The sequence below is a fragment of the Struthio camelus genome, chromosome 26 (assembly GCF_040807025.1).
Source record: "Struthio camelus isolate bStrCam1 chromosome 26, bStrCam1.hap1, whole genome shotgun sequence".
Lineage (NCBI taxonomy): Eukaryota > Metazoa > Chordata > Aves > Struthioniformes > Struthionidae > Struthio > Struthio camelus.
The window spans coordinates 6128824-6143178 of record NC_090967.1 but is presented as its reverse complement, the minus strand read 5'-3'; the positions used below and the strand labels follow the sequence as shown (position 1 = coordinate 6143178).

Below are 14355 nucleotides of genomic sequence, written 5' to 3'. Positions count from 1 at the left end.
TCCCAGCAGGACTCCCTCTGAGTGGGAGAGATGCAGATGCGAGCTGTGGCACGGTGCTCAGCTGAAACGGTATCTCTGCCGGCTCCACGGAGACGCACAGGCGCGCAGTCTGCCGTTCTCCCCAGGACCCGCTCCAAGCTGGGTCAGACAGCAGTACAGGATGAGACCTAGCCCTGGTGCAGCATTTTATACCTTCAAAGCACAGCCTAGAATCACCAGAGAACTCCACCGGACCTCTAACAACGACAACGGGCCCACTGACAGTCTTAGGTTCAGTGAGTGCAAGAAGGCCTAAAAGTCATGCAACGAGTTATAAATTTAAGGAATCTGCAGTTAATCTTCCACTGACTTAACTGACTTCCTGCAGGAACCTCTTCTTGCTTCACACAGAGCTCAACCTCTTCATGTCAAGCTAAGAGTCAAGCCACAGCCAGACTCTTTATTTAAAAACGCCATGGAAAAAACCCCACACCACTATGAAAAAGTTCTAGACTGCTGCTTACCCTCATAACGTCACACAAAGCCAAAGCCTGAGTGAGATTTCACGCAGCCACACAGTGCCTATGGAAGCAGTCCTAGCCTCGCAGATCTCTTCTCTTGTCATTATGGTGTGTAAAATCCAGTCTTGAGAGCTCTGCTGAGCTCACACCGCAGATAGTGTATGGGCACTGAGCAGAACGGGGTGCTATGCACTGGTCAGAACAGGGATCCTGAAATAGTGCCTCCTCTAGAGACTCAGCAGTCCAACATTTGGCATCCTGAGGAGCTAACCCTCTGCCCCCAAGGAAGCATTTTTTGTCTAGTGTGAGGACCGTTGCACCCTGTCATATTATTAACCATCCATAAGTGCAAGTTCCTCCATTCAGCTCTTGTGAAATCAACGCTTCTGCAGTAGGAACGAGCACAGCCCATTCACTAAACTTTCTGAACAGACTGTTGCAAACAAACAGCTCTGTCTGCCTCTAGAAACTTCCCTGTTGGAGCTGCCCAGCTGCACTCTCCCTGGTGGGATGCTGGAGGCTGTTTCCCTGTGCAGAGTGTACCAGGAGTACTTTGCATGCATTTGCTGCGCCTTGCTCCGTCAGCTAGTCACAGTCCTAGCTGTGCTCCTTTGCTCTTCCATTGTCAGGCACCAAGGAGAACTGAGGCCGTTTTCCTTTACACTTTTCTTCCCTGCGGGTACTAGTTGCAATTCTCTTCCTTGGCAGGAGAATCTAAATAGTGGCTTTTTGATGAGATCTGCCCTGTGCCCAGCATTTGTTAAAAGTCTTTTATTGAGGCATTGCAGGGCAGTGTGATGGATAGTCCTGGGAGGCACTTTTGGTTGCAATCCTCCCCTCTTCTAAACTAATGAAAACCCATTCATCACCAGCTATTTCCACAAATGCCCTAAATTTGCAGTTAGCAGCAAGACAATCTTGCTGTAGACTGGTATAGCAGCAAAGCACTAATTCTGTCTGCCCCACTCTCTAGTGAGCATTTAGAAAGGACTTTGATTGTATTTAAGAGCAGCAGCAGCACTCTAATACATCACCACTACACACTTTCTCATACCTTCCCTGTTTATGCTTTTCCTGCTTTAAAAGAGAAAAATCCTGTGTTACAAAAGCCATCACTGAATGGCAAAGCTGCAATTTTATATTTGCTTCTATCTCACAATAACAATTACTGTCAGCAACTAAATAACAGTGGCTTCCTTGCTGGAGGAGAAATGCTACTGATTGCAGGTACCTTGAGAGACCTAATTCTTTTGGCAAATTAGAGTCTTAATTATTCATAGAAAACCTAGACAGAACATTAATAAAGAGAACATGGGGGAAATGGTTCACATGTGAGATCAGGATGAACAAACAAACAAACTTGCAACTTTCCCCTCTGTGCACAAGGTTCTGAATAGTAGCGGTAAGGTCTGACCCTCTGCTCTCAATCCAGACCGGAGATGCGACCCTTCTGACCAGCTCAGCAAGAGGAAATGAAGCTTTGCTATTGCAGCATGTGCCAATAATACAGCCTCAGAAAAAGGATGCGTCTAATGCAAACTCCACCTGGCAGATACCAACAGGCCTCCCAGGCTGAACAGGAATGTTCAATCCAATCCAGACCTAGAGCAGGCCTGGCAGTCAAAGTGCCAGACCGCTACCAGCACTGCCACTGGCTCACTCTGCAGTCTTCCGCACCTCTCTGGGCTTTGATTCCTCCTCCTCCTCCACAAAGTAGATAATTACCCTCCCTGAAGGCTGTGGGACTTTTAAATTACTATAAGGTGCCTGGAAAGCCAAGAGAAGAAAAAAGTAGTACAGGCTGGCCTGGTTAATACACTAAGTCCATAAGCGGTTTTAAACAAAAGGTAAAATCTTTCTTTTCCCAAAATGCCTCTGCAGAGCCCCCCTGGCAATGACTGCTGTGTTAGGCAGCTTCACAGCAAAGTTACTTAACAGATATTGACTTTGATATCTGTATTTTTGTGAGAATACACAGTTCTGGCTGAAGCAAGTCCTTAATGGAGTGAAAGCAACTAGGTACTTTGTGTTAAGTAGCCAAAGGTTCAAACTTAGGGGAATTTGTAATTAAATAGCACCAATAATGGAAAATAGGTGACCTAACCCTTTTGAGCTCCCTGCATCTGGGCCGAGGAGATCAGCTGCTCTGTTACTCAGAGGATAGGTTATTTTTAGTTCAGAAATGGTCTGTTTACACTTCACAGCACAGGCAAGCATACTCTGCGAGTGTAACGTTCCCCCCCCCCACACACACACACATGCACACACTGGAAGACAATTTCCGAGTGCACCAGAGAAGGCAATTAAGTGTGTGTTTTGGAAAGTGTCCATAAACATATAATAAAGCCCCAACTCCAATGAGGTTCACAATCCCCTTTCCCAGAGTAATTTATAATTATTATTGTTATTAGATTGTGGTGTGTAAAGGCAGTTTCTGCTCTGAGGGAAAAGAGCGTGAGCTACAGCAGTAACCCTCTCTGCACAAGATCCTACCTCCTCCATCTGCTTCCCTCCACCCTGCCAAAAAAGCAGCAGCTGGAATAAGGCTGGAAACGAGACACTTGTGGCAAGAGCAAGCAACGCTCCAGACACAAGAGACGTGGAGCTGCAGCAACAGGTAATATAAAGGAGCAACACTCGCACGCTCCAGTCAGCTCACAGTTGAAGCATAGTTCACAGCTACTCAGCTCCCCAGGGACTGCTGACTCCAAGCCTGGGAAGTGAGAATCAGAGGTACCAAATTCATTTTCCTCAGTTGCCACTGTAGGAAGTTGCCATGTAGAAGGGGTCAGGGCACTGGCATCATCTATGTGCCCAGGGCACACAGGGGAAGGCTCTGCAGTCTGCAGAACCACTGTTCTAGGGGAATATGTCCCCTTTGCAGGTCACTGGGACTTCACAGGCTGCCACAAATGGGAATTGTCACCAATTTTTCAAGTACCCCATCCTGTAGTCCTCATGCACATGACGCTGCGTGCTCCAGAGAGAACAGGGTAGCCTCTCTGCTTTACCACTAGCTTCTCACACTGTTATTAGCTTATTTTTCCCAAGGGCTGGTAGAACAACAAGTGAGAGAGGATGCTGTATCTAGGCTCTGCCTTCTGTTTCCGTCAATGCTGGGCTAACAAGGTTTCAAATCCCAGCAGGCAACAGACAGAAAAAGGCATGTGGGAGAAACGTCATTTCACTCTAGCCGTACGGGCTGGAGAGATTAATGCCCTGACCATGGTATGGGCAGATGAAAACAATGACCAAATATAGAGATTGGCGGCATCACTGCTACATCTTCTGTGCTCTCAACATGGGAGCAGCATGGCTGGTGATGTTTGTGCTTGGGGCTGCAAGAATGACACTGGGAAGTGAATTATGCTATAACAGGAGACTGCTCAAGCTCAGGTCTTGGCATGTAGAAGGGAAGGAATTGGATAGGACTAGCCAATGGTTTGTTTTACAATAGCTCCAATCTCCGCTCACCTGCCGTTTGCACAAAGCTACTTGACTCAATGAGCAGAACTGGAGGGATGAGGACAAGCCGCTGCAGCAGGCTAGTGCTGCAGTCATGGCTTCTCTTCGCAGGGCCAAGGCAGAGTCTCCTACTCCTCAACAACTGCTCTCCCTCCCAGAGGTGACAGGAATCAAGAGCAAGTCACACAGGGTCGTGTTCCCAGGAGACAGAGCTGCTGCAGGGACCGAGACACAGGTATGAATTAAGCAGACCCAACAGGCAGGTTTTCTTAGCATGAAAGGGAAAAAAAATTGCCAGTATTTCTTCCCTCTGGCCCCTTTTGGGGTCCTGACGCTGGCAAGGATGAGATGGGAGGGAGGGGTACAGCATCAAGCACACCTTACCCAGAGTAAAGACACACATGTCCAGACAGCTGTAGTCAAGCCATTAATGAGGGTGTGCCACAGACAAGTTTAATTAATCAGCAAAAACTGGCAGGGAAGAAGTTTAAGGTGCAGCAGGGAAAGTAGGTTCAACAAAGAAACTACAAGGAGCTGAGAAGAGAGCCCTGAAATGGAGAGGAAGCTAAAGCTATGATGGAGCATTGCAGGGATACAGGATCGCTCCTGCCCTGCTGCAGACATGGGCTGACACTGTCAACAGAGCCACTAGTCGACCCTACAAGTGAAGGGGAAAACGTTCAAGCTTGGAGCACTGACGCAGGAGGATCCTGCCAGCAGCAGCAGCAGCTGGGACATGCCTGCTGCAGGGGTGAGGCTCAGGCTCAGGGCAGTCCTGTCTTCCCCACTGTCTCCCTGCTTTCTCAAATGGGATCTTTATTATCCAGCTGCCCAGCCAAGAGGCCCTGCGCTGTATTTCCTCCTGAACAAGGACGAGAGCCAGCAGTGAGGGCGTCCAGAGCACACAAGCTGCCATCTACTGGCTAACCAGGCAGCAGAGACCCCCCAGGACTGCATGCAAGCTGCCCCAGGAGAAGGGCTCAGAGGGGAAACGGCTGTTCCTGGTAGGAAGGCTCGTTAAGCAGCTTTTTAAGGCTTTCAAAATAGCTGAGTTGTGTTTACAAAGGTAAAAGAGGAGCTGACACAGCACCGGCTGTACCAGCAAGGTATCTGGATGGCACGGAGAACTCACGTAGAAGTATAACTGTGTTAAATATACACAGAGCTGGTGCCCAAGCACCAACTGCAGCCCCTGCGAGAGCACAGCAAGGTCAGACCAACGTGAGGGCAGCAAATCCTGCCTGGTGCAGGAGCAGAAATGCCTAGGCTGACCCTAGCAGCATCAGGTTAACGCTACATCTGGATAACAGACTGGGAGAGAGCTTATATCTACTGCTCTGGCTTATACCTACTTCCTGGTCAGAGGGAGTATTTTGAGCAGGGAGCCAAAAATGGCTGCACCTACAGCCAGCGGCAGCAAAGCTGGAACACGGGCTCCAATGCAGCTCTGCTATCTCAGCAGAGATAAATCCCATAGACTGTCCCAGACTGTTTCATTGCAGCTGCCTTCTCCTTGCCACAGAGATCAGGGGCTTTCCTGGCTGAGTCTATGTGAGGGAGTGCCAGCTCCTGAAGGTGACTGCTGCATTACCAAATCCCTTCCACGCTTCCAAGTTTCCTTGCTCTGCAGTTTCCTTGCTCCTTGTTCTGCTCTGCAGAACTGCCAGTGTTGAGGATTTATCAAGCGTATATCTCACCAAGGAGGATCCCAGCCTTGCTATTTAGAGGAGATAGCATCTCCCTTCCCCCAGCAAAACTTCTGGGAAGCAGTCCCCAAAGATGTGTCCGTTCCTCCCCAAGGGGGAAAGAGATGTGGAGAGTGCTCCAGGAACAGGCAAATACTTCCTAAAACATGCACAGAAACAGCCAGTCTTGGTGTATGCCTACAGGCTGATCAGTGTAAAGGCCAGACAGAATTGCCCTGCAAGGTGGGAGCTGGAGGAGCATGTACTTGCGCAAGCCCCTCAGAGCAAGCAGGGCTGGGCAATGGTTTCACACCGAGGCAGCAGGAGGATCAGGAGAGTTGACAAGGGTGTCCGGCAGGACTGTCCCCTCACACACACCCTGGCACGGCCCCTTCGGCAGCACCACGCTCAGCAGCAGCACACGGTTGGGTGAGAGAGGCAGAAGCGGTAGCATCCAGATGCTGAATTGGAAAGAGTTTCCATAGCAACCGCGGGGGGAACCCTCCCAGAGCTCCAGGAGGTTGGTCTGAAGGAGAGGAGAGAAGGGAGCATGCAGAGCATGTGGAAGGCACACAGCAAACAGCAGTGCAAGGGAGCGAGAGAAAATGGGTATGGCTCACACACTCAGACACAGGAGGGCATAAAAAGGGATCGGTTCTCTGACCGACTCTCACACAGCACTGACAGAGAAGCATATGAACGCCTGCCTGGAGGGAATGGCAGGCGAATCTGCACAGTCCACACACAGAAGAGAAGGGTTTTGTGGCCAAGATACAGATTTGGGAGGCTGGGTGCTCCTGGATTTTGCCAGCAAGCCTGGGATAAGAAGCAAGACCTTATATTCATAGGGGAATCCCAAAGTTTGTGATAATGCTTAGAAACTCCAGGATGGAACATCCTGCTTGGAGGACAGTACTCACAGCACATACAGAAATGTCACTGAATGTCCTTTGGCCCTAGGCAAGATGTAAATTCCTAATCTGGGAATGAAGGACACCTTTCTATGTCTTAACTAACACAGCAACCTCATTTCCTACTTGGCCACTCCCAAGACTGACTATCTGAAGCAGGAACGGCTTGTCAACACTACAGAGAGCTCTTATTTCCAGCACGTGTCCTACCCTCACACAGGAGGCTGCTCAGGAAAGACAAGGGATGCATTAAAAGGAATTTTGAATAAAGCTTGAAGACAAGCACCTTGATCAAACGCCACATGTCACATTGTGCTAGAAGGAGACATGTCACATTATGCTGGAAGGAGCTGAACAGAGAAACCCCCACCAAGCTGAAGCACAGACTTCAGAAGGCAGGTTAAGAAGTGTTTGCGAGAGGTTGGAACAACTGACACTCAAATGCAGTATCAACACCCTCCCCAGAAAGGCAAGTGCTGCCTGTCCCAGGGAGGATGTCTCTTATTTGCAGCTAAGTCTTGCTCCACAAATTAGCATGCATATGGCTGCATAAGTACTTAGTATTCAGATAGCATCTATCCGGTACAAACCTATTTACAGCTGCTGCAGCAGCTGCCACCAGTGACAGTGGGCTGTACTACAAGGCAGGCTATTGAGTGCTTTTTCCTTCCCAGGCGGCACCCAAGGGGACAAAGTGAGAAACATGGTTCAGGCATCTCCCAAACCCCAAACTGTATCACACCCATCTCATCCCACACCTGCCACCAGGTAGCCATAAAGATAGACACTGGCCAAGCCCATGTGAGTGCTGAGCTCCTGCAAGGCCTGAATGCACTGTGAGGCCTGCTGTTCATGGCTGCAGGATCTTTTCTGAGGGAAACAATGGCTTTCCTTTGCAAGACCTCCCTGTGCACACGCCATGCTGAGTCAGGCAAAGGCACTGCAGGGACCACCTGCTCCTAGGAAAGGAGCTGGGCTCAGGTTGGATGAAAGGACAACAGAAGCTTTCCATGGCAGATAGACAGCATCAGGATATCCAACACCCACAAGCCAACTCCTTGTCCAACTGATTTCCTGAAACAAAACTGAAGGTTTCCCATTTTATCTCCAGCTGTTTCCCCACACAAGGTACTCTTCCACTCCCCTGAGAGCCCATGACAATTCCTCCATGCGAGTAGGTGTTAGAGAAGGTCAAACATCCTGTCACCTGTTGCCAATAAGTATTTATTTGGGGCCTGACCACAGAAACTATTCTTGCAAACCAGAGAACAGAAATAACAGTTCCTCAAACATTAAAGAAGGCACTGACAATCAAACTTGACATTAGAAACAGAGCTGGCCAAACCCTATGACCTGAGCCTGCTCTGGGATTTGAGGCTCTGTGGGGAAGCACTTTTATGCCAAATGATTTTCAGAAGATCTCAGCACCCCTTGGCCAACCTCCTGTTCCAAATATACATGATGCAAATCTATGCTGGGAGGCCCAGAAACCTTTCTGGTTACTCTTAGATGGTACAAGAAATATGGGAGCCCCACCTCATTGGCTTTTCACCTTCTGCACCAGAAAAGGTCTTTGAACTGACTATCACCTGGGAAAGCAAGATCAGATCAAGAGTCCCCAGAAGCCCAAGTCACTGAGGGAACCAGGACTCTACTACCCACACCAATCAGCAGTGCTGGAGTCCAAACTGAGGCAGATGATCACAGGCAAGGGTGCCACATAAATGCATAAAGCAGCATTATCAGAAGGATAGGCCTCAAGACCAGCTGCACAACACAACCTCCCTATGTGTTCCAGGAAATTTTCCTCTCAGAAAACCATGGGCTATGCCAGGTCGAGGGGCTGAGATCATCCTGTCGCAGTATTTTTAGACTCTGGCTCAGGGGAGAATCTGTTGATATAAACAAGAGTGGAAAGCACCAGCCCTTGAAAGGGAAAGAGCAATGACTGAATGGAGAGAGAGAGAATCCTTATTTCCCTTCATGTCACCAACAATTCAGGTCTGGCTGTCCTTTGCTCGGGAAAGGGATGCGCTTTTGAAGGACATTCTTCCAGGAGATGGATCCAGCCTTTCAGGAGGGGCTCAAGCCAGCAGCATTACGCAGGAATGAAAAGTAACGGAGATGGTTTTTGAGAGGATCCCATCCTCCCTCACCTGCTTCCCCCAAACTCTCCAACACCAATTTCAAGTCAGAATTGTCCACATTAAAACCCATTAGGGCTCAGTATCCCCAAAGCAGGAGCAACATCAGGGTGGTAACAGCCAACCAGCAGGGCTCCCAAGCTCCCTATGAGTAGAAATAAGTCAGGCCAAAGGATGTTATTTCTCTTCCTCAGCACGCAGTCTGTTCTGCCGCTCTATCCTCTTCTGCAGTTTCCTCTTCAGCTGCAGTTGCTTTTTCTCCTCCAGTGTTTGCCGGATCTTCTCACGGAATTGCTTGTTTTTCTTCTTGATCTTGGCCAGTTCTGCCTTCCTTTTTGCCTCCAGATCCGGATCCTGCAATGACAAATGCCAGGATACTAGTCACATGCATAGGGATAGTGCCAGCCCCTTGCCTTTGCCAGATGCCCACTCTGCTCCCTAGCCCATGACTGAGTAAGCTGCAGAAGTCAGACACTAATCCAATCACTTTTTCCGTACCAGTCACCCTTTAAGATAAGTTTCACCACCCCAAAAGGGAGGTGGACAAACCACAGCAGTGAAGAAGAAACCGTCATTCCTCTTCCTTGTCAATGGTGTTATACCAGCTACCGATCAAAGTAGTTTATATAGCAGCAACTCTCACCTTCCCTTCAAGGATCATTTGTTTCCGCTTATTTATTTCTTTCTTTTCATCAAAATCCATCCCCTCCAGTTTCTGTCAAAGCAAAGATAGAGGAGGGCAATCAGCAACCAATCACTGAGCCTGACACAGAAAAGCAGTCAGCAGAGCCTCCTTGGTTCTCACACGCACCTTTGGTAACCTCCAGCCCCAACACTCAGCAGCACAGAAATGCTGCAGAAATGTTCAATAATAGATCAAACCATCAAACCCTATGCTAAGGAAGATATTTAAAAAAAAAAAAAAAAAAAAGCCCACATACATCCAAATGTTTCCACTAGAAAAACTCTTATCTATGTGCTCAAGAAAAAAAGCTTCATATCCAGAGCTGAACACTAGACTGTGACAAATCTCCTTGTTACACCCAGCTGCCCAACGTTTCCAGTCCTCTGAGCAAAGGGGCTTATGCTTGCACACTTACTATTTCACACTCCCTCCTGGTGATGTACACCTGGGTGAGGATGTCAAGCACAAAGCGCTCCTCCACAGAAAACTCCTGCAGCTTCAGTTCTAAATCAGAACAAGACATTTACAGAGCACGGGTCATTACAAAATACAGAGGCAGATTCGCAACTAGTGAAATCAGTATAGTTTCACTGATTGTCAGTGGAACTGTTGTCACTTGCTTTGATCATTATGACTTCTGCAGTCCTACAACACAGGATTAAATCCTCCCCTCTGCCCATAAGTCCCTGTAGCACAAGATGTTGCCTTTATTAGGTCTGTTTTCAAAACAGATGAAACCTGAATCTGTGCAAAGCGTCCCACTCTTTCTGTACACCTCTGCATACACAGCACTGAGTCAGGAAGGAAGGAAAGAAGGAGCTGACTGCTGTAAGAAAAAGGTTACAGAGCAAGCTCTACAGCCCGTTTCCCCTGCACTAGAAATAGCAGGAAGACAAACATGCTCATGCCTGGCACACACAACAGCAAACCCAAAGCTGATAGATTTAAGTGCTCCCACTCTTTCCCAAGCCTTGGCCACACAATCAGGGAAGAGAGACCATTTTGTTGCCAGTGTTCTGGATCATACATCCTACCCTGTGAAATTAGGACTGCAAGAATCACAAGCACAGAGGAGCATGTATCATCCCATTTTAGCACCGTTAACGCTCTCCACTTACTGATTTCATCCTCGATAGCATGTACCAGATGGATGTCGTACTGTGTCACCATTGTAATAGCTATTCCGTGCCGACCTGGAGGATAAGAACACAGTAATATATGAATCTTGACGAGCAGAGGGAGATGAAGCCTAATCCATGCCAGAGGCCATCCATCCCTGTGAGTCAGCTTGGCAGATTATGGTCACAGGGCACTCTGAAGAAGGACCTTTATTTGCTCTGCAAAATCAATTAACTATTGGTGCAGATCAGACACAGCTCAAGGTGAACCATCAACGCAATCTTAGGGCAGGATGCTGAGCCCGTGATCCGAGTAGATCTGACACTGACTGAAAACACCGCACTGCAGCTGCTGCAAAGCCTCCTTACACCCATTCAGGGCACAGCCTTAGCACTGGGATCCCAGTTCTAGCCAGCTGCAGCACTATCTTGCAGCAAATGGCACAGGGTTTTCCTTGCTCACCAGCACGGGCTGTCCGGCCAACCCGGTGAATGTAGATTTTTGGCAAGCCTGGAGTATTGTGGTTGATGACAACTTGTACTGCAGGAATGTCCAAACCTCTGGAATGCAGTAAAAGAGAACAGAAGTTAAGAAACACCATTTTAGTACTCTGCTCTCCCCAAGAGCCCAATATTCTCATGAATACTGCCTTTATTAGCTCAGACTGAATCTAGGACAAACCCTCTCCTCACACTGCTCTCCAACAGCTGCAAAATGGGATGGCCTGCATAAACATCACCCTGTAGCCTGACCAGCCTGCTGTTCCCTCCCTAGACCCAGGAGACAAGCTAAGCCTCACAGAAATCTTTCTCCTACTACAACACATGCACACACTCCTGCTGCAGCAAAACAAAGCAGAATCAGAGCTACTTCATGTACAAATGAGCTCCAAAGTACGTCTTAAATATTCCCTAATCAAAGGGAACAACCCTATCCTACCCAAGTGGGGATTAGAGGGAATTTAAAACTCCTCTCTTGCTAAAGCTACCCTAACCTCCACAGTGACTGTGGTGCTTTAAAAGCACGCCTAAGACCTTTGGCAACAGACACACTAGTTTTTCGTTACCTGGCAGCAACATCCGTGGCAATAAGAATCCTAAAGATGCTGGACTTGAACTTTGCTAAAGCCGCAAATCGCTGCCGCTATAAAGGAAAAGTCTGGATAAGTGATACTGCGATCCTCAGGAGCTGCGTGCCCTGGACAGACCTCTGGCTCAGGGATGCAGCTATAAGCATCCATCTCCCAGACCTGGCCTGTCACTCACCTGTTTCATCATGGAATGCAGAGCTACAGAAGGAAAGTTGAACTTCCTAAGCATCATGTTCAAGACTTGGCAGTCCCTTAAGGCAAAAATACATTTCCTTGTTATATTCTGATCTTTCAAAAGCAGATGAATCAGAACAGAGGCTGGGGTTCCTCTAGAACCCCTCAGAGTACAATCACCACGATGAAGTTAGTTACCGAAGCGCTCTGACGGAGGTAGGGAACAGGACGCCCACTCCACACTTAGCACCCGCTCACCCCAAGAGAGTGACTGGATCCCTGCATGTACCCAGGGAAATGTCACAAGCACCACACTTAATCCCCAGGAACTAAAATCCTAAAGAAAGAGAACAGTACGAAAGAGCGGACAGTGCTATTTTCCCCATCCCTTTTCCGTTATCCATCAGCAGGAGCAAAGGAAGATCAAGGGAGGTAACATAGCTTGACCCTCTGGAGCGTTACATTTGTGGACAGTCCTTCACCCCCAGATTGCCCAAAGGAAAAGGAGTTCATCTGCCAAATTTCAGCACAGACTAAGGAAGTAAATACCATCCCAGTCTAACAAACCATAAACCTGAACTAGAAATGCAAAAACACGTTTACAGTAAGAGCAATCACAAGGAGCAACTTCACTCACTTGCAGGTTTTGGTAAAGACAATAATAGACCAGTCTTCATGCTCATCCTGAAAGGTCTGGATTAAATGGACCAGGTACGCATCCTTGACTGTCTCTGGCACAAGCAAGTAGCGCTGGTCCAATTCATCCACTGTCCGCACCCTGCAGGGAGGGAAAAACAAGGTACCAAAAAAGCACAGGTTTGACAAGCAAAGATGGAGCATGAGGGAGATAAAAGACCGTCAGGAGACAAGATAACGGAGAGGAAGCGTGATCCCACATGTAGTGGAGCAGGTGAAGACTTACTCTGACAAAGCCTCCCAGAAGAAAGGCCTGTTCATGGCAAGACTCTTCAGCTCATTCAGTGTATCGGTTAGCGTGGCACTGAAAAGCAACGTTTGTCTGCGTGCTGGAACAGCCTCTAGGATCACCTCCAGGTCCTCAGTGAAGTCAGTACATTCCTGCTCTAGCAGCCGGTCAGCCTCATCCAAAACCTAGACACAGCCAAAAAATAACCAACAGACTGTCTGCACTCATGCCTACGAAGCTAGGAATCTTAAAAGCAGAAACAAAACTAAATAAACTGCCCTACCAAGAACTTTAGCTTTTTAAGGCTGAAAGTGTTGGAGCTGCGGAGGTGATCTGCCAACCTGCCAGGTGTAGCAATGACAACATGGGGTTTGCGGGAGAGCTCTAGTGCCTGGGCCACCATGTCTGAAACAAAGAGCCATAGAACCAGGTTACAGGCAGCTGAACACAGACCCTAAATAACGTTTGGTCTGTGAAGTTGGGAAATACAACGCTCCCTATTTCTGCTACCCTCACACAGCCTTAGGCACAGAATAACAACTTCACAGCAAGAAGAAAACATAGCACGTAGAAAGAAAAGCGTCACCCACACACTGGATATCCAGTGACCCAGGAAAACAAAACTATTGTTCTGGGTTTAAAACGCTTACCATCCTTATGTCCTTTTATAACTCTTTGCTTCAAAAACAGCTGCCTACGTTTAAGGAAACACTCCCAGTTTAGAGATAAATCACACAGGCCTCTATCCACAGGGACAAAAGGACAGTAAGCCTCTCTAACAACGACTACCTATCTCCATCCAGCTGCTGCAGGGAACAGGCTGCCAAAAGAGAGGCGATTTCCGATGCATTTTGGAGAATTTGGCCCCCACTTGCTCACCCAGTGTTTTGTTCTTTACCAGCCCTGCCCGCACCGGAGGCGGAGAGGACCAGCAGAGGCCCCACGCGGCCCCAACCTCGGGGCAGCGCCACTCACCCAGGCCGCCCACCACGACGCAGTCCTTCAGGCCGAGGGGCTTCCCCAGGACGCGGAACTGCTCGGCGATCTGGTAGGCCAGCTCCCTGCCGAGGGAGAGAGAGCTCAGGCGGGGCCGGGCGCCGCGGCGGGGCCCTGCCCCAGGGGCCGGGGCTCCCCGGGACCCCTGCGCACCTCGTGGGCGTCAGCACCAGGCAGAAGATGCCGTAGGGGTCCTCGGAGAGCGCCTGCAGCACGGGCAGCACGAAGGCCGCCGTCTTCCCGCTGCCCGTCTTGGCGCAGCCCAGGCAGTCGCGACCTGCGCGGGAGGCAGAAGCAGGCGGGCCGTTAACGGCCGCCGGCAGCCCTTCAACGGCCGCCGGCAGCCGTTAACGGCCACCGGGGCGCCGCGAGCGGCGGCGGCCGCGCTCACCCTGAAGCACGGGCGGGATGCAGGCGGCCTGCACGGCCGTGGGCCGGCTCAGCCCCACCTGCCGCGCCTGCTCCACCAGCCAGGGCGCCAGCCCCAGCTCCCGGAAGGCCGCCATGATACCGCTGCCGCTGCCACTGCCGGCCAGGCCGCCGCCGCCGCCGCCACCCCCCCCACTTCCGGCCTACGCGCTGCGCGTCACCGCCCCGCCCGGCCTCCTCATTGGCTGCCTTCTCTCTGCACCCACTTCCGGCGCCCGCTCTGGCGTCATCG

The 14355-nt window shown here is 49.6% G+C and overlaps 1 protein-coding gene across 1 annotated transcript; it reads right to left on the bottom strand.

Annotated features, from left to right (window-relative positions):
• Nucleotides 1-7764: 7764 nt before the first annotated feature.
• DDX49 (DEAD-box helicase 49) lies at nucleotides 7765-14321 on the bottom strand. Its single transcript, XM_068920395.1, has 13 exons — nucleotides 14086-14321; nucleotides 13848-13971; nucleotides 13674-13759; nucleotides 12982-13103; nucleotides 12696-12883; nucleotides 12411-12551; nucleotides 11775-11850; nucleotides 11576-11652; nucleotides 10972-11069; nucleotides 10509-10583; nucleotides 9806-9894; nucleotides 9349-9420; nucleotides 7765-9059 (listed from the first exon to the last, which is right to left on the bottom strand). The coding sequence occupies exons 1-13, from the start codon at nucleotides 14198-14200 to the stop codon at nucleotides 8883-8885; spliced, it is 1440 nt and encodes a 479-aa protein (XP_068776496.1). The 5' UTR covers nucleotides 14201-14321; the 3' UTR covers nucleotides 7765-8882.
• Nucleotides 14322-14355: the final 34 nt, after the last annotated feature.